The sequence below is a fragment of the Amblyomma maculatum genome, chromosome 10 (genome assembly GCF_055883805.1).
Source record: "Amblyomma maculatum isolate TAMU_Amacu chromosome 10, ASM5588380v1, whole genome shotgun sequence".
Lineage (NCBI taxonomy): Eukaryota > Metazoa > Arthropoda > Arachnida > Ixodida > Ixodidae > Amblyomma > Amblyomma maculatum.
The window spans coordinates 15,797,301-15,823,608 of NC_139353.1; the positions used below are offsets into that span (position 1 = coordinate 15,797,301).

The window sequence follows — 26,308 nt, forward strand, 5'->3', positions numbered from 1 at the left end:
CAAGTATCGTAAAAACCCGCGTACAACACGGTCCCAGTCACAATGCAAGGTATAATTTCGAGATAGCAAAAACGAGAAAGAAAAGAAAGTTTCATCCACGTATAAAGCGAGCGAAAAAAGACCAACAAAATTATTTAGTACTTGCACGATACGCGGGGCAACACTTTGCAGTTGCCCCGCGAGTACACATGGATTCAGTGTTTTCGTGATCGTCGGCATCCAGTGTATCATCTGCCGAGAGTCCCTTGCCAAAGACATCTTTCCCTAAAAACTCTTCTTCACTACCTCCACACTAGTTCGTTATCCCGCGTTAATCGAAAGTGCTACCCCAAGAATACTACATATAATCAAACATCTGTGGTTCGGCTGTAGAGTGTGACCAGCATGAATGGAAAGGCCCGTAAGAGACCCGCGCAAAATGTTGAGTGCCATGCTTGCCATCCGTGCATTGTGCGAGGCATGTGTGACATATGCTCAACTTGCTTCCGGTCACTTGTGTGTCGTGAGTTTTGTGGTGATACCGTAGTCACGAGGGAGACGCGGGGTGAGCGTGGGAAAACCAAAACTATCAGAACAGTCCGAATTTAGGCTGAAATTCGTTGTGATCTGCAGATGAGGCAAAAAAATTCTGACACAATAAAACCGAAAAAAAAGAAAAACTCTTATTATACACTGGTTTTTACAGCATTCACCTTCTCCTAGTTCTGAACACTTCTACATAAAGCGTTCAATTTTTTATTTTTTTTCCTAGAGATAAGTGAAAAGCACTTATATTGCCACTGCCATTCAGGGAATGGCCCTCCAGATAAGACACAGCCACAGGACACAGATAAGGTCCCCTTATAAAAGATGGAATGAAAGCTGGAATGGCCTAATGAAAACAAGTGTGTTTCCACATGGCCTACCTGAACGGCTTGTACGTCGGACTGGCCCTTGCTGCATAGCTGAAAGAGAAAGAAAGCCAATGAGTACAGAGAGATTAAGAAATTAAGAGTCATTATTTCTAGTTAACTAATTTGGAAAACTGTAATGTTTCACGCCTAGCAAATGGCACTAAGCTGTCTTCTTCATCCGGTTAGGCAACACAGTCGAACCCGGATATACAGTCAAACCTCAATATATTGAACACGGATATATCGAATTATTGCGCATATCGAAAACTTTACATCACATGGACGGGGCCGGATGTAAATTGGATATATCGAACTCCGTCACTCCAGACCACATGCGCTCTGTTGACACGAGGCAAGCTTTCCCGCAACACACTCGAAGATAGCAGTGCGACGTTCCCGACTGCTGCGCATAATAGCTGCACACATCGATCACGCCGAGAGCACCATTTGAACGTAGCGGCGTGTGAACACAGCGGCTTGGCTAGTTTGACAATGCCATAGGACAGCATCAACGACACACTGCATTTGCCGCATTGACCCTTCGGCGCCGCCACTTGTGCTACGCCAGTTGTTATCGTGTGCACGCGTGTGGTTGGTGTGATCGCTTAGGTGGTTCTTTATTCTACGCCTTAGGCCTGTTGAGGCGTGGTTGGTGCTATAATGGCAGCAAACGCGAAGAAGCGGACGTCCCCGACATTTGCCACAAAACTGGAAGCAGTAATCCAGAGCGTTGAGCGTCAGCAAAGCTTTTAACGTGCCAAGTAGAGTTTGTGCATTGACTTTGTTGGTGGTGACGACGGCACCGGAACAGTGCCAGTTGACGACGCGGAGATCGCATTGGAAGTTACTGCTGAGCGGCCAAACGAATATAATGCTGAGGTTGATCCCGCAAACGCTGATGTTGCCCCGCTCCCGGCTGTAACTGCTTTTGCCTTTGTATGCCGTTACTGCGGCGATATAGAAGCCACCGGACTATTGCCTGTGGATCGTTTAGACTATGCTGAGGATGCAGTGTTTAAGCACATGGTTGCCAAAATGACGCAGGCTACGCTGCTACAGTACGTTCAGCCAAACAAATAAATACTTTGTTTCAAGCTTCAAGTGAATATGTATTGCGCCCTGATTGGTTCATTAATTGATTTGTACTAGTTTCTGATGCGTTTTCTATGTGATTTTATATATCGAATTCTGGCTATATCAAACTATTTTGTGATCACTGCGCTGTTCGACATATAGAGGTTCGACTGTATCGAACTTGAAGGGGATTGCAAAATAGATGGTCGTTTGGTAAGCATGGTAAAAAAGCAGCTGAAGATAGCAAGTTTTCTCAAAACAATATTTTGTTTTTCAGCATAGTTCCCTCCCAGCTTCCATACACTTCTTCCAGCGGTGCTCCAATTCTTTCATTCCAAAGAGGATGGCTCAAGGTCCTTGAAGTAGTCATTCACCACTGAGATGACCGCTTCATCTGAAAAAAATTTTCTTTCCAACCAGCAAATCCTTTAGGTGAGGGAAGAGGAAGGAGTCGCATGGGGACAAATCTGGAGAGTAGGGGGGATGAGGGATAACTAAGCCTAACTCGTGCAATTTGGCCAATGCAACAAGCAACCTGTGAGGGGGAGCATTGCCTTGGTGAAAGAGGAGCATTTTCAGTGCTAACACAGGTCGTTTAGTGCGCAATTCATTTTTCTGTTGCTCCGGGAGTTGTTGCATGGTATTGTCTTGTTATCGTCTTGCTGTTTGTTAATTAGTCAACAAATATTATTCCTCTTGAATTCCAAAAGACAGTTGCCATCACCTTCCCGGCTGAACAAACAGTCTGCGCCTTTTTTGGAGCCCCTTCATCAGGCCCAGTCCATTGCTTTGACAGCTGTTTGGACTCTGGAGAGTAATGATGCAACCAAGTCTCGTTAACTGTCACAAATCGACGCCATAAGTCCTCAGGACTGCGATTAAGCATCGATAAACACTGCTTCGAGATGTCGGCCCTTGCGCGCATTCAGTCGATCATCAGCAGTCACGGCCCCCAATGTGCACACACCTTCTTCATCTGCAATTTTCCGTGAAGAATATTGCAAACTCTCTCTTCTGAGATGCCTACAACTTCAGCTATCTCACATACCTTCACTCGGCGGTCTTCCATCACGATTCCATGAATTTCCGATACCATTTATGGCGAGGTGACTTTCACTGGATGCAAAGGACGTGCTTCATCTTGCGTCGAAGTCTGGCCACGATCAAATTAACTTATCCAGTAGCAAATGATCTTCCGCAAAGGTGCTGAGTCGCCATGAACTTTGCTCAACTCTGCTTCAATTTGCGCGGCCATCCACTGTTTTAAATAAAAATGTTTAATCACCGCTCGAAATTCACCTTTTTCCATTTTTGCAGGAATCATCACATAGCTCAGCGCCAATGGCTTTCGGATGCTTATTAACTGTCGGTATAAGCCTAGACATGTTCCGATTCCATATGAAGGATGCTTCTTGCGTGCCACCTAGAAGACACAGAATTGTAGCGCCATCTCTTGTATTTCTACCACACTCCTCAGCGACCCTCGTAGTTTGTGACCAATGCTTCAATATTTACTTCTGTAGTGAACCCACTCGCATGATGAACCCACCCACGATTTTTGGCAATGAAAATTTGAAGAAAAAAAAAAGGAGGAGGAGGAGGAGGTTAGGGTGTCCTCAAGTTTTGTGCCGTCACCGCTGCTGTTCAAAACCGTTCTTTGGCAGCACCAAGATGCTGCATGGCGATAGCATCAGGGCGTGTTTTAGCTCCTACGGTGGGGGAGGAGGTGAGGGGCAAGCTTGACAAAAGTGTTGCATTGGCTGCATCTGCTCCGCACCCGCTGCTGCCATTTGTTCACGCACATGACTTGCAAATGTCACGTGCTGTCGTGCGCCAAATGACCATGGCAGAAGGGCGCGTCTTTGGGGAAAGCATACTTTCCAGTACGCAGCGCTGCTCTAGACCAGCCGTTGCTAAACCGGCTCTTTGTCGTTCCTTCCAAACGTGACGTGCCAATGTCACGTGCTGATGCGGCAAATGGCCAAGAGTCACGCGATCATCACTGCAGAAGGCGCACCCAATGCGCAGTTCAAAGGTCGATATATCGAACACCAGTGAATTGGAGTTTGATATACGGCGCAACCTTCCAACATTATAGCACGGGAGTTTCATGGGGATAATCTGTGAATCTGATATAACCGAAGTTTGAAATATCCGGGTTCGACTGCAGTAAATGCTACTGGACACTTGTTTTCCACCACAAAGCTTTTAAATTTAAGACTGCCGATTTATTTTTATTTTTTGAAGGCTTGCACATTTTCCACCATACTACAAGAACTATACTCTACCACTGATCAGTAACCAAAGTAACGATGAGTGCGAAGGCAACAGTCTGAAGCTGCAGAGTGTAGAGCCAGTATAAAGTAGCTGTAAAACATATAGGATGCCATGCTAAGCGAGCATCCACGAAACACTATTTCAAACTGAATCTCAACGTAAGCTTGATTTACATATGCTCCTTCTCGAGTTTAGCACTCGCGACTGTTGAGTATGGTGAAATCACGTTTTCAATATGGCGGCGTACTACAAAGCAGGCTGTCTTGCTTCGCAGTTAACTTGTTCTTACTATGTATCTTGGTTTGTTCATTGGTCATGAGCATTTATTTGCCTCAGTTTTTTTACTTTGAAAAATGATTTTGCTTCTTCCAGGTCTAAAAGAAGGAAGTCGGTTCGGTAAATAGGTTTGAGAAACCAGATGGTGCTACGAGGCTGAAGTTGCCACCGCTGCTTCGTTTGCGTATAATGACCTAAAACTGTGGATGTGACAAACAGCATAATGATACTCAAAAAGCTATTAAAAAATTTACAAAGGTATTTTCAAGGTTTGACACGTAGATGGGATCTATTTGCGCTTGCATACACCGCGAGCAGACAATATGCAGACAACGCGGCGCAGAGATGTACACTTAACAATCCCTCGCGATTGGCCGAACAGGGCTCCTAGCTTCTACAGTGCTGCAAGTGTATGGTAAGATAGAGTACAAACACTGACAGAAGTCAGCTGAGTCCCCTTTCCCACACCTACATCCGAAGTCTGCTATATAGTGGCGATGACTCTGGTATTATCAGCACTCCCAATGCAGCAGCGCTCGAGTCGACATATGTGCGGGGCTAGAACACTCGACGCATAATGTATTCTACCACTTGGGTCTTACTACGAAGCTGGAGTATTGCTGAGTCGAATTTCCTCCTCAATAAATACCTCACGGAGTGACGGTCGACCAACCTTGGCGGACTGGTGACCTTGCGGTTCTTCAGCTTCTTCTCTCGCAGGGCCCGCCTCTCCCTCCTGGACTTTCGACCCTGCAGAGCCCGTGAGAGGACACGACTTAATACACGTCACCCAAGATGATAGGCACACGTCTTTGCAATATCAGCAATATCGAGAAAGTGTAAACAAGGAGCTTCCAACACCGTGCACAAGTCAGTCTCGGCCAGAAATGACCCAAACAGGTGCTTACCGAGTACATGGCTTTTTCCTCTTCAAGCTCCCTCGCTTGTTTCAGACGTTCCTGCTCCTCTTTGTCCAGGTGTAGATACCTATAAAAAAAAAAAAAGCGCACCGCAGTCGTGTAGGCAGCCATTTTTCGATGGAAATGAAAAGCAAGGCGATCATGTACAGTCGTGAGCAAAAGCGGAGAGACCACGCTAACTGCTACGATTGCTTTTTTTGATGTATAAAAAGATGTTCCAGAGAAAATTGCTTGGGCAAAGAGGCAGGTATATTATGCATGGTACCTAATGCACTTCTCAGGAATAACTGTTTCACCGTCAGAAAAAGCTGGCGGGTAGTTTTCTCAAAGCGCATGGTCTCTTCACTTTTCCTCACGACTGTACTCTGCATGTTAAGGAGGGGGGGGAAGGCGGCTCTTTAGGACGAAAAAATTGCAAAAAAATAGATTTTTCAGAAATAAAATTTCAAAATCTGCAGCTGTTTTTCTACCAGTCTGTGAATTTTCTAACCTCTGGAGTCAATATTTGCGCTGTAAAATGAGTAGAAAAACATATCCGTGCTCATTCTGAGGAATTTTTCACGTAAGGACAGTTCTTTTTCTATGGCAAACTATTGTCGTCTACTGCAGCGATCGGCGCCATCTTCGTCTCATTTGAAAGAGGTGCTTTTCATTGTCAATTTTGCGCCATTTCTGTTCTTTAGCACTTATCAGATGAGGGAGAAAATGCCACCAAAGACCAGTCGAAACATGCGATGCTATTCGCTAGTCGGTGTACGTGACTGCAGCCTGCTATCTTATTGGTTGAGGTGCCCGCATTGTCTACTGGGAGTGTCAGCGGCGTGCAAGCAGTAGCCATCTTGCCAAGAGCGCCCTGCAACTATGTCGACGCTGGTGCCGAAGTTCCGCGTTACAGAAAGAAGCGAAAAAAAGTCACCAGTTAGCAACATAAAGAAGAACGCCGTGGACTCGGGAAGTACCGACTGGGATAAGCCTAACGGTGGCGCCGGCTGCGGAAACCTCTTCGGACAGCGGTCGCATTCGACGCGATACTCCGATGCTACAAACTTGATATAATGGAAAGGGACAGGAAATCCCTATAGAAGATTCAGCAGATGGCAGCGGCTGCAGCAACGGAGCGCAAGATGGAGATCATCCGCAGAATTGAAGACGCCACAACTGTCACGCTTAGCAATACAAACTTCACTGTTGTTAACTTGCAGTTAGTGAACGAGATGCTGGCGTATGTGGAGTGCAAAGAGTGCGACGGCGATGTAAACATTGACATACCCGAAAGGGGATACGGCCTTGCACCAAATTCAATCTGGTGTGCACGAACTGTGGAAACCTTTCATAGCGATGGACTTCGCCGCGCATGAAGACCGACCAGGCAGTGAGCCTGTTCATGGTGCACATTCTCGCCGCGCGATGCAGTCGACTGGAAACTAACGTGCAGTGCTGAATGATACATTTTCGGCAATGAATATATCGCACCGTGGTCAGTAAACAAGAACTTGGCAGAAGTACGTCAAGACGAAGTTGACGACAGCGGTAGACCGTGCGGCCCATAAGTTGACTTCTGACTGCACGCGAGCAGTTCAGGAAGTTTACACGGAGCTAAGTATCGGGCATCCACGCAACATCACTGTTTCATTCGACGGTTCCTGGATGACACGTGGACACTCCTCGCACGTTGGCATCGGAACTGTCATTGAACTGCTCATGGGACTAGTTCACGACTTCGTTATGCTCAGCAATTTTTGCGCTGAGTGTGAACAGGGCCCGAAAGAACACGCATTCAGCTCTTCAGACTTTAGTACTGACAGCGAAACTGCGTCAAACCGACTTGGAACGTCGAAAGATATGCCCCAATATGACCCCGACTATTGATGGTCGAATTTTCCCACTTTCGAAGCACTTCTTGATTAGTGGCGTCATTCAGTGGGAAATAGAAGAACCCTTCTCTCAGATTTGCTTTTGGTTTCAGTTTTTCTGCCGTGCCGCGCCCGTCCAGGTGGTCTCTGGAGTCAGGTGATCGGCGCTTCTTGTTTATATCGTGGCGTCGACGTCACGTGCTTCTGCTTCCGCGCAGTTCCGTGGAAGCTGACACATCCAAGAGCTCGTTTTTGGATGTGAACATCTGCAGTGATGACTTGGAAAACGAATTCAGCTCTTCAGACTTGAGCACTGACAGCGAAACTATGTCAAACCGACCCGAAACGTGGACTGCCATGACTCGACAAGTTTTGCGTTAGCTCCCCAAATATTTCAGTTTTTGCTACGTGCTCATCGGAAGAGATCACTTTTACGAAGGTCAGAACTGTTATCTGCAGGGTGACAACGTCTTTTGAGTAGTATTACTTGCCGCACAAGCAGTCGTATTTTCCACTAGAGGACAGCTAGGGGTCGACCGCAGTGTAGTCGGCCTCGCCTACTGTTTTCTTTCCTAACTCAGCGAATACTGTATACAGAAAGCTAGAATTTGCTGCAATGTTGCATTGATCCCTGTTGTAAAAAACATATATTTTAAAAAGCTTTTATGTTTTATTTGTGTCAAAAAACTGATACTTTTGTGCGGTTCTTTTTAACTACAATTTCTTGCTGATAATTCCTTTTTTTCATCACTTATAAAATAAATATGTGGACTGTCACTAATACCATTGTGAAGAGCAATTCCTCCTCTACAAATTGATACTAGACACTCCTGTACCAAGAGAGTTTAATTAAAGAAAAAAAAAAAATATTAATGACACCACCCAAAACTACCCATTCTCCCCCGGACAGGAAAGTGTTAAGCATCTGGTAATGCCAGTATGTGAATAAATTTGATGTATTTTTCCATAAAAGCACTTTCTTTTTGTTGTTTTTCTCAAAATGAAAACTTTGGTTACTCAGCAGATCCCAAACTAGCATATCTTGACATCTATGGCAGATAGAACCATAGTTCCTTTTTTTAGCACATAGCTAGTTGTGTAGGCTATGCATTGTTGGATGCAGAATTCTTGACTAGGTTTCAGAAATTTTTTTAAGTGCTCTAGTTCTTCATTGTATGTTAGGCACGATTTTTATCTTGAGTTTCAATGTCTTTTAAAATCACTTGTAATGATAAAAGGAAGAAACTGTTTCCAATATTGCATCCCTCTTTCTTTCTAAAATCTAACCATGTGCCATTTGTAACCCTTTATGATGTCCTTTTTTCCCCATTGTTAGTGGTAATTATAGGGTGCTAATTATGCGTATCCTGAGAGCTAATTAACCTATTTTAAAAGCAATCACATTTTTTAAATCAGCACGAAAAAGTAGTCAAGGATGTGCATTTTGATTAAGTTTGGTGCAGAAACAAAAAAAAAGCTTTTCTAGGAGTAGCCTCCCCCCTTATTGGACCCTGCCTAGGTGGTCGAAATTATCTGGAGCTCTCCAATACCGCACCTCTCCATAGCCTCAGCCACTTTGGGATGTTACATAACTTCTATGAGTGAACAGATGCCATCACTAAATGACAGCCAACTTCACGCTATCCACGCCCAACAACCGCCATTAGTCTGAGTCATGCAAAGAAATACAGTCGATACTGAATATACTAACTTCTTATCCCGAACTACCCCTTGAAAATACCGCGCAAAAGCACAGCCGTGTAGTTTGCATTTATCGCACCCTCATTCAGCGGAACATTCAGTATATTGAACTGCGTCACGTCCCTGCAAGGAACATTTTTTTTAATGGCATTCCCACAACCATTTTTTACACACAGATAGATACAGGACAGCCGGGTGGCCTTGGGTCACGTGCTGGCATCTCTAATGTTTTAAAACCACTCGACAGTATGAGTGTTGAGTCAGCTTGAGGGTCTACTCTACTCTTGATAGTGGTGTCAAGCAATGGAGAGAGATAGCGCCACCACTTACGAGATGAAATCCGTGGCTTCCATGCCGTAGGCGTGCGAGTGGTCATTCATTTCTCGGGCCTGGTCGAGATTCAGTTGGTTCACGTCAACAGTAACGTCTGGCACACAGGAAGAGCAGCAAAAGAAAATGAAATAAGCTTCAGCATAACTGCGCTAACCTCCGCAGAACTTAAAGACAACCCCTGCCGCACTGAAGGTTTAACGGTGCAGCAAGCCTAGAAATACAGATGCGACAAACGCTTCGTCTCGGCTACTGCGAAAGGTCATTAACGTGCGAATTCAGTATAGCCAGTGATAAGAAGTTCCAGATCAGGGCATTCAATTAACTACAGCAACACACATCTACCTGGACCAACCGAGGGCAAGAAATGAATGCGTGACATCACTGAAAAACAATACAATACAACCTCGTTAATCCGGATCGCAATGGACCGGCAAAAATATCCGAGTTAACCGAATTCCGGATTGCCAAATTTACCATGAAAACAAACAAACAAACAAAAATGCACTAAAAACCTGCATTATTTGTGCTTGTTTCTTCACCGGAATTTACGCAATAACCATTTTTTTCAGTTCCATCAAGTTGTGGTGCAGCACGCTCATTGTCGCGTGATTCGATGCGAAATTCCCCAATACAGCCACAGCCTCGGCGGCCTCTTTCACAGTGCGACATCGCTGCAACGGCTGCTCCAGACTTTCATCACCGGAACAATTTCTGTCTTAATCGAGAACTTCCGATAACATGTCATCATCGGTCAGCATGCTAGAGACGGCAACATCATCGTCATTTAACTGGAGTGGCGGTCGCCATCACTGTGGAGAGCAACGGCAACAGGCCCCAAGCACAGTCAAACAAGGCAACGGGCGCTTATTTTCATGATTCCCACGCTGTCACTGTCGCATCACAAACAATCGGGACAAAGAAATTAGGCGTGCAGTCAGTGCAGCCATTGTAGCTACGGGTCAGCAGTGGCAATCATTTAACAACAAAATACAGACAGTCTCGCCGCCCTGACAATAATGATAAGGCTTCTCCCTTTGAAGCGCGCAGTCACCAGCGCCGCCTAGCCACTGCTCACATGATCCGCTATCATCACCACATTTCATGCCCTTCAACTTCTTTTTTGTTTTTGTTTTTTGTTGTTTTCTTGCTGCCGTTTTTCGTTTTTGCCGAGCAGCATGCAGCTGACTCGCCTCGCGTAGGTTTCCCGTTGCCCGACCGCTGTGGATGCACATCCATGCTGTATCGCACAGTAACGCAAGAAAGTCGGTAGCACTCATCCTCGGAAATCTCAGAGTTAACCGATGTGCGGGTAAATGCCTCCGAGATAATGAGCGTCTGCCGCCATTGAATTATACACAGCCTTGCCGGGACCCCGCAGCAAGTCGGAGTTAACCGAATTTCTGAGTTATGAGATCCGGATAAACGAGGTTTTACAGTACTGACAGAAGCCCACAACAATAACCACAGAACTTTCATCTCAAATGTATAGCAATGCAAACCGTTTTTGGTATTCTTATTGCAGCCATTCAATAACGCAAACTTTTGGATAATTCGAACAACTTTCCTGGTTTCTTGAGGGTCAAGCTAAAGATTTCCCTTTACTTGAAAACTCTAACAAACTTCGTGCAGCGAGTGGCCTCGATATAATGAATTTTCTCCGCTGGCTAACCTTTTACCCAGTGCTCAGTTTCTAAAAATTTGGTAGAACTGCACCAAAGTTTCATCTCAATAAAACATGAACTGAAATCAGAGGAATGCCCATGATCGTAATGAGTGACCATAGCTGATAACGTGCTGCACTCCCACATTATCAGACACGTTCCACCACATTTATAACTTCACCTCAAGTACCTAGGGTTTCTCTGGGTAATTTCCCCTACATTTACTTATTTTAGTTTGCACACAGGGACGTTCGTTAGGCCGCTAATTCCAGCCAACCTCTAGGTTCTTCGCACCACTTCGATGTCAGTTAAAAAACAATTACAAAAATCGGCGTGCGGAAACGAGTTATTCCGTCCATAAAATTCTAAATACAAGAAAAAAACAGCGCGTCTGAGGCAGTGTGAGAGGGAGCCCCTCTCCCATTTCGCTCGCCCAGTGCACAACGTGGGCAGAACCTATGAGAAAGGCAGCTTTCTGCAGACGTATCGAAAGATGTCCACAATGGTTGCCTGTCCAACTCAACCGTAGCCGCGTTTTTTGCCAGCGTCGTTACCGTGCTAACGACGCTGCGAAGCTGTGCTATGAGGACCGGCTTCTCCAAGTTAGCCTAGCCCACCAGACGCTGCTTCACACCATCTTTGCGGGGGTGCCGACGAGGTGGACCCGACAGTCAGCAAATCTATGTTGCCGCTTTGATGCTTAGCCGGCATCAATTGCAGATCACTCGAGCACTTCTTGTGCGAAAGTTCGAGAATGAGCGTGAAAGTGGGAGACGGAGGAGTGGCGTACAGAAGCTAGGGCGAAGCCCACCCTGGACCTGTACAGGGCCAGGAAGGAGGTCATCTGCCGGGAACGACGATATGACAACTCCCTGCGTGCTCAACCAATCAGCGAAGCAACGCCCAAGCGAGAAGGAAACGTCATTTCCGTTAACTTCACCGTCATGTGTCGCTCACATCGGTGCCAAAACACTTATTATTGAAGCGGATTAAAATATTAGGCGCTGCGATTTTGTCGTTATGATTGGGCTTTGGGGCATCGGGAAGGTGTAAAGAACCTAGAGGCCAGCTGGAATTAGTGGTCTGGAGAACGTCACAGCGCCCCTTAAATGAAACAGTGATGTGAAGAAAAGAAAAAAAAAAAGGCAAACGTTTTACACTTTCATTATAACAACGTCTAACCGCATTGAATGTGCGCTAACATATTTTACCAGTATGTACAGCTGTGAAGAGAAAGGTTTACACTGAAACCAAACGGGCCACATGTCCCTTTTTCGACCCAGCAAGGTCCGCAACGAACCCTCCCTGAACTCACCCAGATCAATGTCACTCAAATCTTCCTTGTCTTCTTCTTCTTCCTGTTCTTCGTTCTGATTGGATGACGTGGATGGAGCAGGTGTGCTGTCCTCGTAAACATAGCCAATCGCTACTTTCTTTTCGGCAAGCCTGTGAGGAAACAGCACCCAGTCAGCGGCGCCACTTATGTGCGGCCATCTGATGCATTCAACCAAAACAATAAAAGAAGGCAGATCCTTTGTAATCCACCGTCATTCTCTAGGAGTCATACTTAGAACAAAGTCATTACACTATCAAAACAGGAGACAAGGTGGTGATTTTCTACCTTCTATCCACATCAGCTGTTGCTTCGACGCTCAAGAGTTTGTCGGGTCATCCTACTACAAGACAGATAGGATCTCATTGCCAAATAAATAAATGCAATCATCACTCCATACATAACAACTGTAAAGGCGTGTTCTGTGATGGCCTTATTCATTATTATATTGCATAATTAAAGTGCTGCACTCCTTAGCTGGTTAATAAAATACCTGCCTCATTATGAACATTCATATTATACTAAAGAATCTCACGAAAGAGGTCGCAGAGTTTTGTAGCTACCATCTGCTCAAGTGTTTGAGAACTACACTTGCACCGTCTTGCTGAACAGTTTTGGAACAAAGTGCACTAAAGAAAACGCACTTTTTCTTTTCTTCCTCAGTCGTGCCAATGGGCTTCCCAACAGGTCCATATCGCTCCTCCAAGAAGATCTGGTGCAAGAACTTGTCCTCTGACACTGCACAAAGGGAGAGACATGGCAAGGACAAGAGACATGTTACATGGTAAGCAAACAATCTACGGAGCACGACACAAACTCATGGAGAGAAAACAACCATGCATTCTTGGGGGTAGAATTTCTCATTCCTGTGCCTCCGATATCCGATGCAAAACTTTCTGCATACGAGGAACATGAGAGAATGGAAACATACGAACTAGCAATGGTATCACTACCGCTCAGTACAAAGGCAGGCTCCTTTCTACATCTCCGTGACGATTGTGGAAAAGCTTGATTTTGCAGTAAATGGGCTTCAACGTACATGTTAAGCCTGAAGTGCTTTTAGTGCCCGTTGTTGGCGGCCTTGAGGTGAAGTTGAGCCAAAACCAAGGGCTGTCAACCAGGCACCGAAATGGGAACGTCCCGGCAACAAGATTTAACGAGATCTAACGAGACGAGTTCTCAGCTCTCGTACAGGACCGGCACACAAATGCTAGGTGCTGCCCGAACAAGTTACAAAAATCACCGTTTCCGATTTCTTCTCAATGTTTGTTGAATTTTCACTCGGGCTGTGCATATGAAGTACTCCGAATTTCAACCTCATTTCTAATAAAGCCATGCAAAAGATAAATATACGGCCCCATACACTTCACTACCATCTGTTGTCTGTCAGAGGCCTTTGACAGACGGACAATATTCTCCCCCTGAAAAACTGACGACTCAATAGCAGAAAATAATTTGCTGGAAAAAAGTTATAGACTACAGTGAAATCTCGTTACTACGAACACCACATTAACGAACTTTTCAAATTAACGAATTTTTTAAGAATTCCCAGCAGATTTGCCATGTTTTCAATGTAAAACTATTTCAGAATTACGAATTTCAAAATAGCGTATATTTTAGAATAACGAACGTATTTTATTTCTTGTTCTATAATTTTGGAACATCAGTATTACGAATTTGGCTAAAATTAACAGCACCGCAGCTTGCAACTCTCGCGTGAAACGAAACAGAAACCGCCGTTTCTGTGTGTATGGTCCGTGGGCTGTAGCTATCATCATCAGGACATCTAGGACCAGCTCCTAGCGCCACCATGAAGCTATGGTTTATTACGCAGTAGCCACAGGCCTAGCTGCCTGCGTTTTTTTTCTTCCTGTGTTGTGTGCCGTACGCGACTCGGTCGTTCGCGCTTGCGGGATGGTATTTTTTTTTCCGCTGATTATCTTATTACGAAGTTTGTGCGAGGTTGGCGATGATATTAGCCAGCGAAGTGCCAAGGAGATATGAACGCAGCTGCTTTCACTGCAAGAAATCGACGCAGGGAAAAAGCGATTCGGCCTCTACAGACAGCTAGCATTGCCCCATCGACTGCCGCGACCATTATGAAAGACCGAGACAAGATTTTCAAAGCTCAGGGAGCATTGAAGATGGGGTCATAAAAAAACTCCGATGATTTTTTTTTTTTTTTTTTTTTTTGCCCATGGACAAAGTCCGTACTTTCATCGCTCGGTGCAATCATGTACGCGATGAGGTGTTCCGGAAAGCGGAAGGTGTATGTGCTGTAGTGGTGTAATGTAGTGCGCGGTCGTGTTTGCTGCACGCGGCAGAAGAAAATAATGGATTTCTTCAAATAAATCAGCTTTGGAGTTAGTGCTACCTTTTCACTTGAGGTTTTGCTTGTCTACACACGTGCCTACTGCCAAGGTACGTCATTTTCATACCTAGGTTTGACCACTGGCTTATAATTGCAGATTTTTCATTACAACGATATTTCAAAATAACGAATGATTTTTCGCGGTCCTGCGGGATTCGTTATATCGAGATTTGACTGTACTGTGTTTTAGAAAAGGAAATGGCAAAAAGATTTTACCAATATAAACACTGCTAGCTTTGGTTATATGACTACAGAATTTACCTTCCATCTTCTCTGAAAGGAAGGTTAACAAGAGCATGTCACAGAAACTTTGAGTGTGTCTTATTACCAGCTATTTCCTTAGTAACCAAACTTATCTTGACTATCTGACCTCTGCAATAAGATTAAGTACAGGCAGAAGTGGTAGCTCACCTCCCAGAAAATCGTTCTGAACGAGCGTGCGATAGCGTTCATAGTTTGTCTGCCTCTCTTCCTCCTTCTGCTCCTCAGTCAACCTGTTTAGAAAATCACAATACTGTTGATTAGTGCACACCAACGTTGATTACAAAGCGACTGTAGCGCCCCTCTCCCTCGCTGCGGTAGATGGGTGAGGCCATAGAGCTAATACAAAGGCAGAAATTTCAAAATATTACTAACCCTTCCTTTTTAGCAACGCAATGGAAAATAAAACTGCGCCTGCATTTCTTAACCACATCTTTGTTAGCATGAAATGCCATCGCGTTTGCAGATGTATCTCAAGCAGGCAGGTACCAGACAACCATCTTGAGCCGCATCTGCAACCTCCTTGCTTCAGACGCGGTGGCTGTCATATGCGTACAAAGGTGTGTTTAAAAACGTAAACGCAATTTATTATCCGTTGCATTGCTAAAAGAAGAAGGTTAGTAGTATTTTAAAATTTCTGCCTGTGTATTAGCTCTTCACCCATTTACTGCAGCGGGGGAGAGGGGCACTGTAGTCGCTTTGTGATCAACTCACACCAGAATGGCGATTGTTCGGGCCCACTTCGCAGCGCAGCGCACCAGGCACAGTTTTCCAACGGTCTCTAAGAACGTTGGTGCACACACAAATGCCCCAGCATAACAATGTGAAATAATACCGTCCCACATAACATCTTATTATTTCATCACTTAACGCTTTCCTGTCCGCGCCTATTCCCATCGATAGCCCGCTATCGATTGTTTCACGATTCGAGTTTTCCCGCTTTCGAAGCGCTCCTTGATAAGTGCCGTCATCCAGTGGGAAATAGAGAAACCCTTCTTTCAGTTTTGCTTTTATTCTTTTCCACCGTGCCGCTCCCATCCAGATGGTCTCTAGAGTCAGCTGATCGGTGTTCCTTGTTTAAATCATGACGTCGAGGCCACGCGCTCCTGCTGCGCAGAAACGGCGAGTTTCCACGGAAGTTGCGCATTGGAGAGCTCGTTTTTGAATGCGAACAGCAGCAGTGATGACTCAGAAGACGAATTCAGCTTTAGCACTGACAGAGAAACTACGTCAAACTGACCCGGAACGTCGACAGCCATGCCCTGATAAGTTTCACTTTCGCCCCCGAAAAGTTCTGCTTTCGCTACGCGCTGATCGGAAGAGACCATTGTTCTGAAGGTCAAAACCGTTATCTGCAGGGTGACGTCTTTTGGGCAGTATTACTTGCTACCGGCAGCACAGGGAGTCATGTTTTCAGCTAGAGGACAACCAGGGGTCGACCTCAGTGTAGACGACCTCAACTACCGTTTTCTTTCCTAACTCAGCGAATGCTACACACAGAAAGCTAAAATTTGCGGCAATGTTGCATCGGTCCCTATTGTAAAAAACGTATATTTTGAAAATTTTTTATGTTTTATTTGTGTCAAAAAAATTGTTTTGTGTGTTTTTAACTACAGTTTTTTGCTGATGGTTCTTTTTTTTTTCAACACTTACTCAATAAATATGTTGATTGTCACTAATACCATTGTGAAGAAGAGTTCCTCCTCTACAATTTGATACTAGACATTCCTGTAGCAAGCAAGTTTTGGTAAAGAAATTTCGGCACAAGAATATAGGACTGTGAAGCTTTCCTTCTAGCCAGATAAAAAAGAGAGCGAAAAGCTTAAGCGCTGCAATTTCCCCCGGTCAAACAAAGAAAAGCTTCGCAAATGAAAGGACAAGACAATACGTAGCTTACACAGGGGCATCGTCGGAAGGCTTGTACTCCGGAATAGTGTCCAAGTGGGCTCGAACATCAAAACGGTCAATCATGACGTCTCTGTTGCCTTGCCAGGGCATCCTGCATTAAAACGAAGTTTCTGTTCTCCCCGCCAAGTTTACCACCAAAAAAGAGAGAGAGAAGGGCCATGGCATTTTCTGCGTCCGCAACCCAGACACATGTTCAAGCCTCACTTACACCATTTCCTAACATCTACTCTGCTGTAGTGCATTAGGTTTCGAGTTACTACGTATCATAAGTACTATGTGAAATGTAACTATGCATCATCAGTGCTCGAAATCCCAAACAATTTGAGGAATTTCTGCGGTCCTGTAATTGCTAATGTAAATTTGGCTGGATAATTTGAAAGTGGCAGCCTACACCACCCAGTTAATTTAATGAATTGGATGCTATGTGGAATGCATAGAACTTTACTGAGAATTAGGGGGGAATCAAATGGGTTAATGCGGAATGCGACAGAAATCTTCTCTACCTTCCTTTTTTTTTTTTTTTCATTCTATAGTTCTGCAGCCTATAAGCATGAACTGTGCTACAAAGACCACAACGCAACTTATAATTTCACTAAGCCACAGTCACCACTAAAACCCAATTGCTAACAAGCCCTGCAATCTTCTATAGCCTTCTTTACGTAGCATATAAAGTAACATTTAAACACTTACTCCATCTACATTCCCTTAAATCTTGCATTTACAGACACACGGTAAGTATAGGTAACATCAAATATCTCTTATGTCTTAGTGACAACAGAAATCAAATCTCCACGCATCTGTTATATAAAACCACTAATTGGCACACACTTCCTTCCTTGTCATTAACAAAAATATTCACAAGAAATTCCTTACAAATAAAAACAAAAAAATATTGTGATATTGCATATGCCCTGTTCTTCAATGGCACACTTCACATGGTACGTAATGCAAAAAGAAAAGTTTTTGTTCCATTGGTATAAATTAATCCGAACCCTCCCTCTAAGGCATCCCTCATAGCCCGCATGAGTAACTTCGGGATTCTTGAATCCATTTACAAATCCTATTCGACAAGATGCAACAAAAACGTACATGGTTGCTGGGCTGTCGGCCGCTTGTGCAATAGCTAAGTCGATGTGAATCTTGCACCGCCTCCCATGAAGCTGAAGAAATTGGGCCGGGTCTTGTTTCTGCACAGTTGAAAGCATAAAATATGCATCTATAGTAACCATAACAACACACAGCTTCACAAGGGCTAGAAACAATGAGTAACCAATCATTGGCAGCTTCTTCCACCGCGCTTAGTCAAAAAAAGTCTTCATTTGTGTATGACGCAAACCGACACACAACTTTCAGTTAGTCCACAGCATCTTATACTTTGACAACTAGACAGGCAAGTACAGTAGACTTACTCAATGACTCAAACTCAGAGTATTCATATCTCTGGTTCATTCAAACAAGTTTCAAGATTGGCAGAGCAAATTTTTTATCCGCATGTTCCTAATGCGTAGCGAAAGTGTACGCTGTTCGTTCATTTGTGTTGCGAAGCGATCACCACTTGTATTGAAGTAGTTCTACTTTAAAGTCTCCGACCATTGACATGTAGTAAACCATTACGGAATTGCAAAATCGTCCCTTTCAGACATTTTTCACACAAAGGTAGATGATTACAGCCTTCTCTTTTTTTTTTGTCATTTAGAGGCTTGCTGCAGTGCAAAGCGCTTTTTTTTTTTTCTCGCTAGTCAATGATTTGACTTCCAAATAATTCCGACGTTTTCTAGTCCTTTGAGGTCACAATAACTGCAGTTTTACAGAAGTGAGAAATTGGTGGAATAGTGATAACTAATTTTCATCCGACGTTAACGCAATTTATAACTATTTTTAACTGGACTTCCAGTTGGAGACTGCTGGTTAAGTGAACACATCAGTGCATTCCGCCCATATTCTATGTTGTGCTTGTTTGTAGCACCTGTACAGAAAAATGTTCCAGATTACTGTTTGCATGCATATAATATTGAGTATACAACCAAATGTAACCTATGTTGTACAAAGGATAGCGTGTCCTAATCCAGTGAAACCAATGAGCATTGTCAAGGGTGGAAGCAGACTAGAGCATTTTGGAGCAGCTTTGGAGCAACGAAACGAGAGTTTTGGAGCATTTGAATTATGTTTTGGAGCATGTTTCTAAGGTGAAACACCCTTGATAATTGCAGTCTTCATTTTCTAACTACAACTGCACACTCATCTCTGACAAGACAAACGGCAAAAGCATGTAAAGATAGATATATATATATATATATATATATATATATATATATATATATAACACAGGTTGACCTTAGCAACCACTTGGAACAGACTAGCAGCAAATGGAACACTTGCTGTTGTACTTCATAACTGAACACCTAATCTGACCTAATGCGTTTACCTACATTGACTTGATGGATTCAAATGTCGAGTCTACCACTTAGATTTGTTTGAGCAGCGAGACTAATTTGGAGTCCAGATGAATGGGCATGGCATTTCCGCTCAATATCTTGTGCATATCTACCTATTTATTTATTTATTTAGACCACAGTTCAAAGCCCCCAAATATGGGGTATTACATGATCTTTTTTGATCCTATGCATGGCATTATCTGATAAATTCCTGAGAATTGGTTACTTGGTCTGCCAAAAAGGCGCCTTCAGACCACAATAACGCGCCTTGATAAGCTTGGAGCCAGTGCCGCTCCCGTACTTTTTGCCTACCGTGGGATTGCAGATGACTGCAGCGCCACTTCGATCGCCTTGTTTTTTTGTAAACATGGAGGAGGTCTGCAGGGGTGGAAGCTGCTTGAGCATTTTGGAGCAGTTTTGGGACATAGACAGATGGCATTGAAGGGTATATCATCATTCAGCTTTACTTCACTGCCTCCTGCCAATAGTTCATTCTTTGCTTGAGCAATGCTGGGGCTCATTTTTAATATCTTGGCAGTAGGCCATATGACTTTCCAACACTCTTGAGAAGCTTCCTAGTGACTGACAGCTTTGGCGTTCCAACCCATAACGCTTCAAGTATGATTTTGTCTGACGTAGGCCTGACGTGCTTCTCAGGGACAAAGGAGCTCGATGTTGAAGTATTGGCTTATTTTCATAGCAAAGACTTGTGTATTTTTTTTGCAGACAAGTTTCCTAACTGCTTCGTTTGCTACTCACTCCACTGGCGATTCAAAAGGCTTCCTGGCAGGAGGTGCTACGTCACATGCATAGTGCATTTTTTTTGCAATTAACTATCTCCAATCAATCACCTATGGCTCATACTAAATTTACTTGCAAACAAAAATTTCATTTGTATTTGTATTAAGCCCAGTGCAAGATGCGTTATATCTTTACCCCTGGTGCTGTGACATTGTTCCCGAGTTCTGCTAAATTTGATGGCAGAAAATCAAGGTAGCCAGTTTGGAGCAGTTTTGGAGCAATATTGCATTTTGGAGCAGAATGGAGCAATTGGAGCAGTGCTTCCACCCCTGATTGTTGATAGTCACGTGGCCTAGTTAGTCTCCAGTATATATTTTATTTTCCAAATCTCATGACTTAGAAACTAATTAGGTTAGCTTTCTGAGGTGTGAATACAGAAGTTGTGGAGTGTCTTGAAAAACAGCTGACTGAAATGTTTTCACCAAGCTATTTTTTACGTATCTTTTTTTTACCAGTGATTAAATCATAGCTCACACAATAAAAAGGAAAGCTTCCACGTAACAGCGTAACTTAACCCTCCCACTTTCGCTTAACCCTTTCACTCTATATGATGGACGATAGCCTACATAGTCGCGTGATACCCATAAAGGCGGAGCTTAAGTGTCTCGCATAATTTAAAACAGATAAGAGAGGATGTTTCTAGATTCAAATAGGCAATAAAGTGGCTAAAATACCGAGATGCGTCTTAAAGAACACAATTCAGAGTAAGCGTCTCCCTGAAGTATTCTCCCAGACGACATTGGGGCAGTGATGCGAGCTAGCAGCTAGCTGGTGACGTCATAGCTCTCTTCGAAGGCCAACATATAAAGCTTTGTAAACTGTACCTAGATGGAAACAGCACAGCTACCTGTTTCTTGAGACGATCTACAACATTTGCATTTACACTAGTCAACACTAAGGAAATAATTAAAGATGTTACCCAATTAATCTTTACTAATTATTAACATTGGCAAACAAAACAAAAAATTACTGCCCACTAGGCCAGGCAACTCTAAGCAGCTTTAAGCTGGTGTCACTGTGTTAGAACACTGTGTTTTTAAAAGAGCTGGTTACCTTTAGCTGGGACACTAAGATGCCCTTCCGATAATTGAGACAAAAATCTCTAGTAATAATAGTCCGCTGTAAAGTTCAAATTTCATTTCATGCCTCCAATTATTAAGGACAGAGACGAGTGCTACACAATATTAAAGAAGGAATAGACGTTCCCACCAGCAATAAAGAAATTACAGCAAATTCAATCTGTGCAACGTGGCTTCACCATCCTCACCCCAGTGCGTGATAACCTGTCACATGATATCATTGGTAACTCTGTGTGGCCCACTTTTTTATTGTGAAAGCAATAAAAAAGCAATATAAATGCAATAAAAAGCCTTCAGCGTAGCGCGACGGTAGCCACGTACGTCTTACCCACGTGAAACTGTGATGTCACACCCCACGTGGCACTAGGGTGAGAGCTGAGCTACCAACTCAAGCGGTCGATGTAGAGCGGCGGCAGCCACGTCTTACCCACGCGACGCTGTGACGTCACACATCACGTGACACAAAAGAGAGATGGGCTCCCAACTCAAGCGGTCGGCGTGGCGCGGTCGGAGCCGTGGCTCAGTTGGCAGGAGCTGCCAACTTGCGTCTCTCGTTTCACATGGAATGGTTATGTCAGAATCAACCTGCTAGGTCCCTGGCATTCACGTTACCCCTATAGGCCACTAAAGCATGTTCATGCGGCTTGGTTAAAGCGGGGCTTTATATGTGGGCTGAGGAAAAAGAAAATGAGAAGAAGAACGCTCGGTCACCCGCAGCTAATGCTTTCGCTCACTATTTAGTTCAGCAGCATTGAACTGTAATTTTTGTTTTATGTAATCGAGCTGTGCAAAAGGTACAGGCGCCCAAATCTTTAACTGGCGTGCGCGAGCGGCGACTTTTCTGTGCGTCAGCGCCCTATGACGGAGCGAAGTTGGAAACAGGATGAGGCTAAGCGCATGCTCACAAAGCACGCTCAGCTGGACGCGTCGTCTGCCAGGCTGTTCCGTCCAGCTGAGCGTGCTTTGTGAGCATGCGCTTAGCCTCATCCTGTTTCCAACTTCGCTCCGTCATATGGCGCTGACGCACAGAAAAGTCGCCGCTCGCGCACGCAGTTAAAGATTTGGGCGCCTGTACACTGCCGATAAATAAGATAGATGTGATGCGTTCACCATGTTAAGCACTAAGCTTTCTAACCTTACAAGAGTAAAGATTTCAACACTCCAAAACAAAAATGGAATGAGAAAACCAAACTATTTAGCAGCCATATAGTGTATTCACTCAAATGTAACACCCATTCCTTTTACCGTCAATATCGTAGCACTATTAATGAAATAGTGCTATTAAATAACTGAATGTTTTCTTTCTGCTGTGTGCTGGAAAATCGAAATGTCACACTATACAATTCAGCAGAGCAACTCTTTAGCAGTTTTAACTTTTTAAAAACTTGCGGAGGTCACCTAATTACCATTAGCTGCGACAATGAAATAGCATAAGAACTTTCTCCTTCCACGGCAGGCAACCTATGTTGCCTGCCGTGGAAGGACTTGCCTTTCGTCTCCCTTACAAAAGGAGAGTAGGATTTCCCTCTATTGACTTGCCACCTGACAATAGTGGCAAGTGGTTCACACATGTCCCATCTACACACCCTTTTCTCTCCTACAAGTGAAGAGAGGACATTTCATATCTGCCAAACATGGCATGAGGTAGATCACAAATAATGTACCCACTGCATACCAATCTTGGCCAGTAACAGATGGGAAGTGTGTGACAACGAACAACACCGACACTTTTCAGTAACGCAGCTCTTCCACTACTGCATAAAAATTACGGCTGAGTACCATCGACTAAGAGAGGTAGGAGAGATCAGCATTAGAAGTTTACACAATGATTAGCGCTATGATGAGAGCACAAGCAACTGCCACTTAAAATGACCTGCCACAGAACAAACGCAAACAGCTATGAGAACTTAGGGATGACTATGCAGACACATGACCGAGAACTGTATCTTGCTTCAAGTTCCGGGTTAGGACCTCCAGTTCAGATTTGACTGCCCACGTTGTCTTTCGCCAGACAGTAGATTTGGTTTCGAGATAGAATGGCTACAGGGTTGAAGCTTTGTACCCATGTGTGCAGTTGTCTATCTTTACTTCAAAAGATCAATTAAGGGGAAATGAGGGTGCTTGTTATAATACATGAAGGAAAGAGTGGGGCATGGAGACAGAAAGATGACAGCAATAACGTGAAACAAGGAAAACTAGGTTTTGCGGCGACTTGTCTAATAACTAGAGTTCTACAAAGCGAATTACAAGGGCCAGTCAGAAACAAAAAGACTCACAATACGCTCGTAGAATTCCTTGCGACGCTCAGCCCTCTTCTTGAGGTCGACGAGCATGCCGCGGATCTTGCGCTCCTGCTTCCTCGCCTCGTGCCACATATTGTCGCGCGAGGAACGTGACTGGAAGAACATGTCCGCCGGCGTCTGCTTCACACCAGCCCTGCAGCTGGGCCGTGCACACGCATCGAAGACAAAAAGGGGGCCGGAGAGCGAATCGCCTACAAGGTGCAAGAGGCCAAGAGAACCAAGAAGTGGGTTAAACTAGAATGCTTCTAAGATACTGAGGTGCAACAAGGCAAGGTAAGATATCTTGCAATAATCCCGCAGCCATCTAACATTTTTCAAGTGATAGACACATCTTGCAGTGTATACCCAGTTTCCTTTATACTTTATCCTCGAGACACGCTCATCAATGCATTTTTGAAATAGCTGAAGCCTCCCAGTGCATCAAAAGTTTGCTTGCTTTAGTCAGGCCCCTAAAAAACATGAGCTGGCTTCTCTTTACCATTTGTAATCTCTCTCGTCACCACTCGCCCGATCTGTGCGTTTTTTTGTTTTGTTTTTTCTGAAGCTATTTGTATGCTTGCTTTGCATTTAAATATACGATATGTCTGAAAGACGCAGGATCTAAGCTGTCCCTCTTCTTTTTGGAGCGCAAGAAAAAACGAACAGAAAATGTTCCAGGTTTATTTGTCCGCGGATTACTGCAGGTACGACGGGATTACCCCAGGAAAATAGAAGATACTTTGCAAGGAACTTATTCATTTGAGGTTTGGAAGCTCCAGACTTCGTCTGCACGCGCCAAGCACCGCTGTGATGCACCTAACCGCACGGCGAAAGTTACCTAGCTTTACGAGAAAGAAAGGGCATTTCTTTCGCGGCTGACATCCAAACGCCAAATTCTTTTGTATCATCATTACAATAATAATTTAGTTCTTGCTGTTCTTATCATACACTTTATTTGCTGTGCAAACACGATTCTCAAAGTCCGCGGGTTCGCAGCATAGCTTCTGGTCTCGCGGGAGACGCATTGACCCGTCAGCGAAAACGGGATCGCCGTAAAACCCGAGATCTGCTTCCGCAGACGGTTTACCGACGCAAAAAAGAAGTGAATGCTAAGATCTTTGCACGGTCTTAGAAGGCTCGTGAATAATCCATACAGTTATTCGCAATGCTGCGCATTACATCGGCCCAGCACATTATTTAAGATGGGTTTGCTTCGGTAGACAGACAGCAATACCCCCACAAGAAAACTTTCTGTGATTCTTGAAAAGCACTTACGGAGCACTAACGGTCACAGGACGCGCCAAAGCCGTACCAACACCATCGAGAACCGGCGCTGTGCTTTCAACCACAGCCAGACACTCGACCACAACCGCTCACTGAAAGCAGATGTTACTAGGCCTCGCGTTACCTTCGCGGTCCCGAGTCGGCTTTTCTTTCACGGTAAGGACAAACGCACTTTTCAATGTAATATCGCCGCAAAGCTATTTAGAGATCTCACCTGGATTGCGTCAATAATCCCAAACAGCGTCAGTGAGAACATGAGCAGCAAAATTCATCCTCGCTTTCACATTATATTAAACAGGCAATGAAATAGAAACAAAATAGCCGCCTAGACAGAGCCACAGAGCCGCATATACACAAGTACAAAAGCGAGACAAGTGTGAAAACAATAAAAAAAAAAAAAGTAGAATTTCATAGTACAAAAATATTTAACGTGGTCCGTTAACAGGCTTGATGTTATAAGGCCGTTTAAAGGTAATAATTGCCGTTTCTGACCGTTTCGCAAATTACTCGCACATTGATGTCGGTTGTTTGGCCATCTTTCTCTAGCACTGGAAACGAAACAAGCAATTGGGGAACCTGCCCACGGCCGCTCGATGGAAGCGCTATAGTGCGCTCCGGCCGTGACCTGTCAGGCTGTCACACTTGTCCGCGGAAACCTGAAGCGCGCCTAAGGGAAGCAGTGGGAGCCTTTCTTTCTAGCGGCGTTTACATACGGACCCTACTAGGAGCGGGTTTAGTTGAGTTATCGGGTCGGAAACCGGTTGTCGGGTTCATGTAAACCCGGTCGGGTCGGTTCGAGAAGACGACGGATCGAGTCTAGTCAACTACCGCGCAGGGGGTTGGTTGACTGGACTTGACCCTACTAAAAGCATGTAAATGCTGTCGGGCTGGGTCGGGGCACAGTGGGAGAGGAGAATAGCACGGATGCGCGCATATTTCCGGACAGCATAAGCTCATCCTGCACGGTGCGGAGAGAAAGCCGACCTTAAACACATCCAGAGGACCCGCCTAGGGCAACGCGAGCCCCGAAATACAGTTGGGCGCCGTAAATCGCACTGAAGTAGTCGCCGCAAGTCACCAGCTAACGGCCACTTGGCTCTTCCTCTAAGGCCCAGTAACACTATATGTACACTCACGGCCGGTCTCGAGGGAGAGCGAGCGCTCTCTCCCTCGAGACCGGCCGTGGTACACTATACAAAGTTTTCTCTCACCGGAATCGGCGGCCTCTGTCACATATATCTTCGCCTCGACGCGAGGTGCCGCCGTAATCGCCGCTCGTATAAACGCTCGTCCAGAGCCAGTTGAACCGGGTTCATGTAAACCCGGCAGTCCATTCAACTCAACTCCCCAACTCGACCCTCCATTGTCGGCTCCATGTAAACAGGGCTTCTGATGCTAATGGGGTTAAGGGACATAAAAACTGATGTGTATGGAAGAAAAGGTGCACTCTCATTTATGTCAGCTCAACAGTTTCGTGAGGGAAGAAGGTGAGTTCCTCACGACCATGCCATGATGGGAAAGGGGAAGACGGTACCGGCCGGGAGCAAACAACCATGTGAAGCAGCC

At 44.6% G+C, this 26,308-nt stretch overlaps 1 protein-coding gene across 6 annotated transcripts in view; it reads right to left on the bottom strand.

Annotated features, from left to right (window-relative positions):
- LOC146175662 (uncharacterized) overlaps positions 1-25,110 on the bottom strand; it is a 55,118-nt gene extending 30,008 nt beyond the window's left edge. For 4 of the 6 annotated variants that reach the window (XR_014701455.1, XR_014701456.1, XM_084582054.1 and 1 more), the window contains exons 1-11: positions 24,957-25,110; positions 23,453-23,670; positions 17,951-18,048; positions 16,851-16,952; positions 15,104-15,186; positions 12,966-13,059; positions 12,304-12,434; positions 9,325-9,421; positions 5,429-5,507; positions 5,170-5,270; positions 906-944 (exon numbers count right to left, since the gene is read on the bottom strand). Coding sequence is in view for 4 of the 6 variants with exons in the window: in XM_084582054.1 (XP_084438180.1) it covers positions 906-944; positions 5,170-5,270; positions 5,429-5,507; positions 9,325-9,421; positions 12,304-12,434; positions 12,966-13,059; positions 15,104-15,186; positions 16,851-16,952; positions 17,951-18,048; positions 23,453-23,584 (956 nt within the window). In the remaining 2 variants the exon portion in view is untranslated. Of the gene's footprint in view, positions 1-905; positions 945-5,169; positions 5,271-5,428; positions 5,508-9,324; positions 9,422-12,303; positions 12,435-12,965; positions 13,060-15,103; positions 15,187-16,850; positions 16,953-17,950; positions 18,049-23,452; positions 23,671-24,733; positions 24,883-24,956 lie in introns of those variants that run through there. The other 2 variants (XM_084582053.1, XM_084582052.1) reach the window with 2 other exon arrangements.
- Between the last annotated feature and the right edge of the window lie 1,198 nt (positions 25,111-26,308).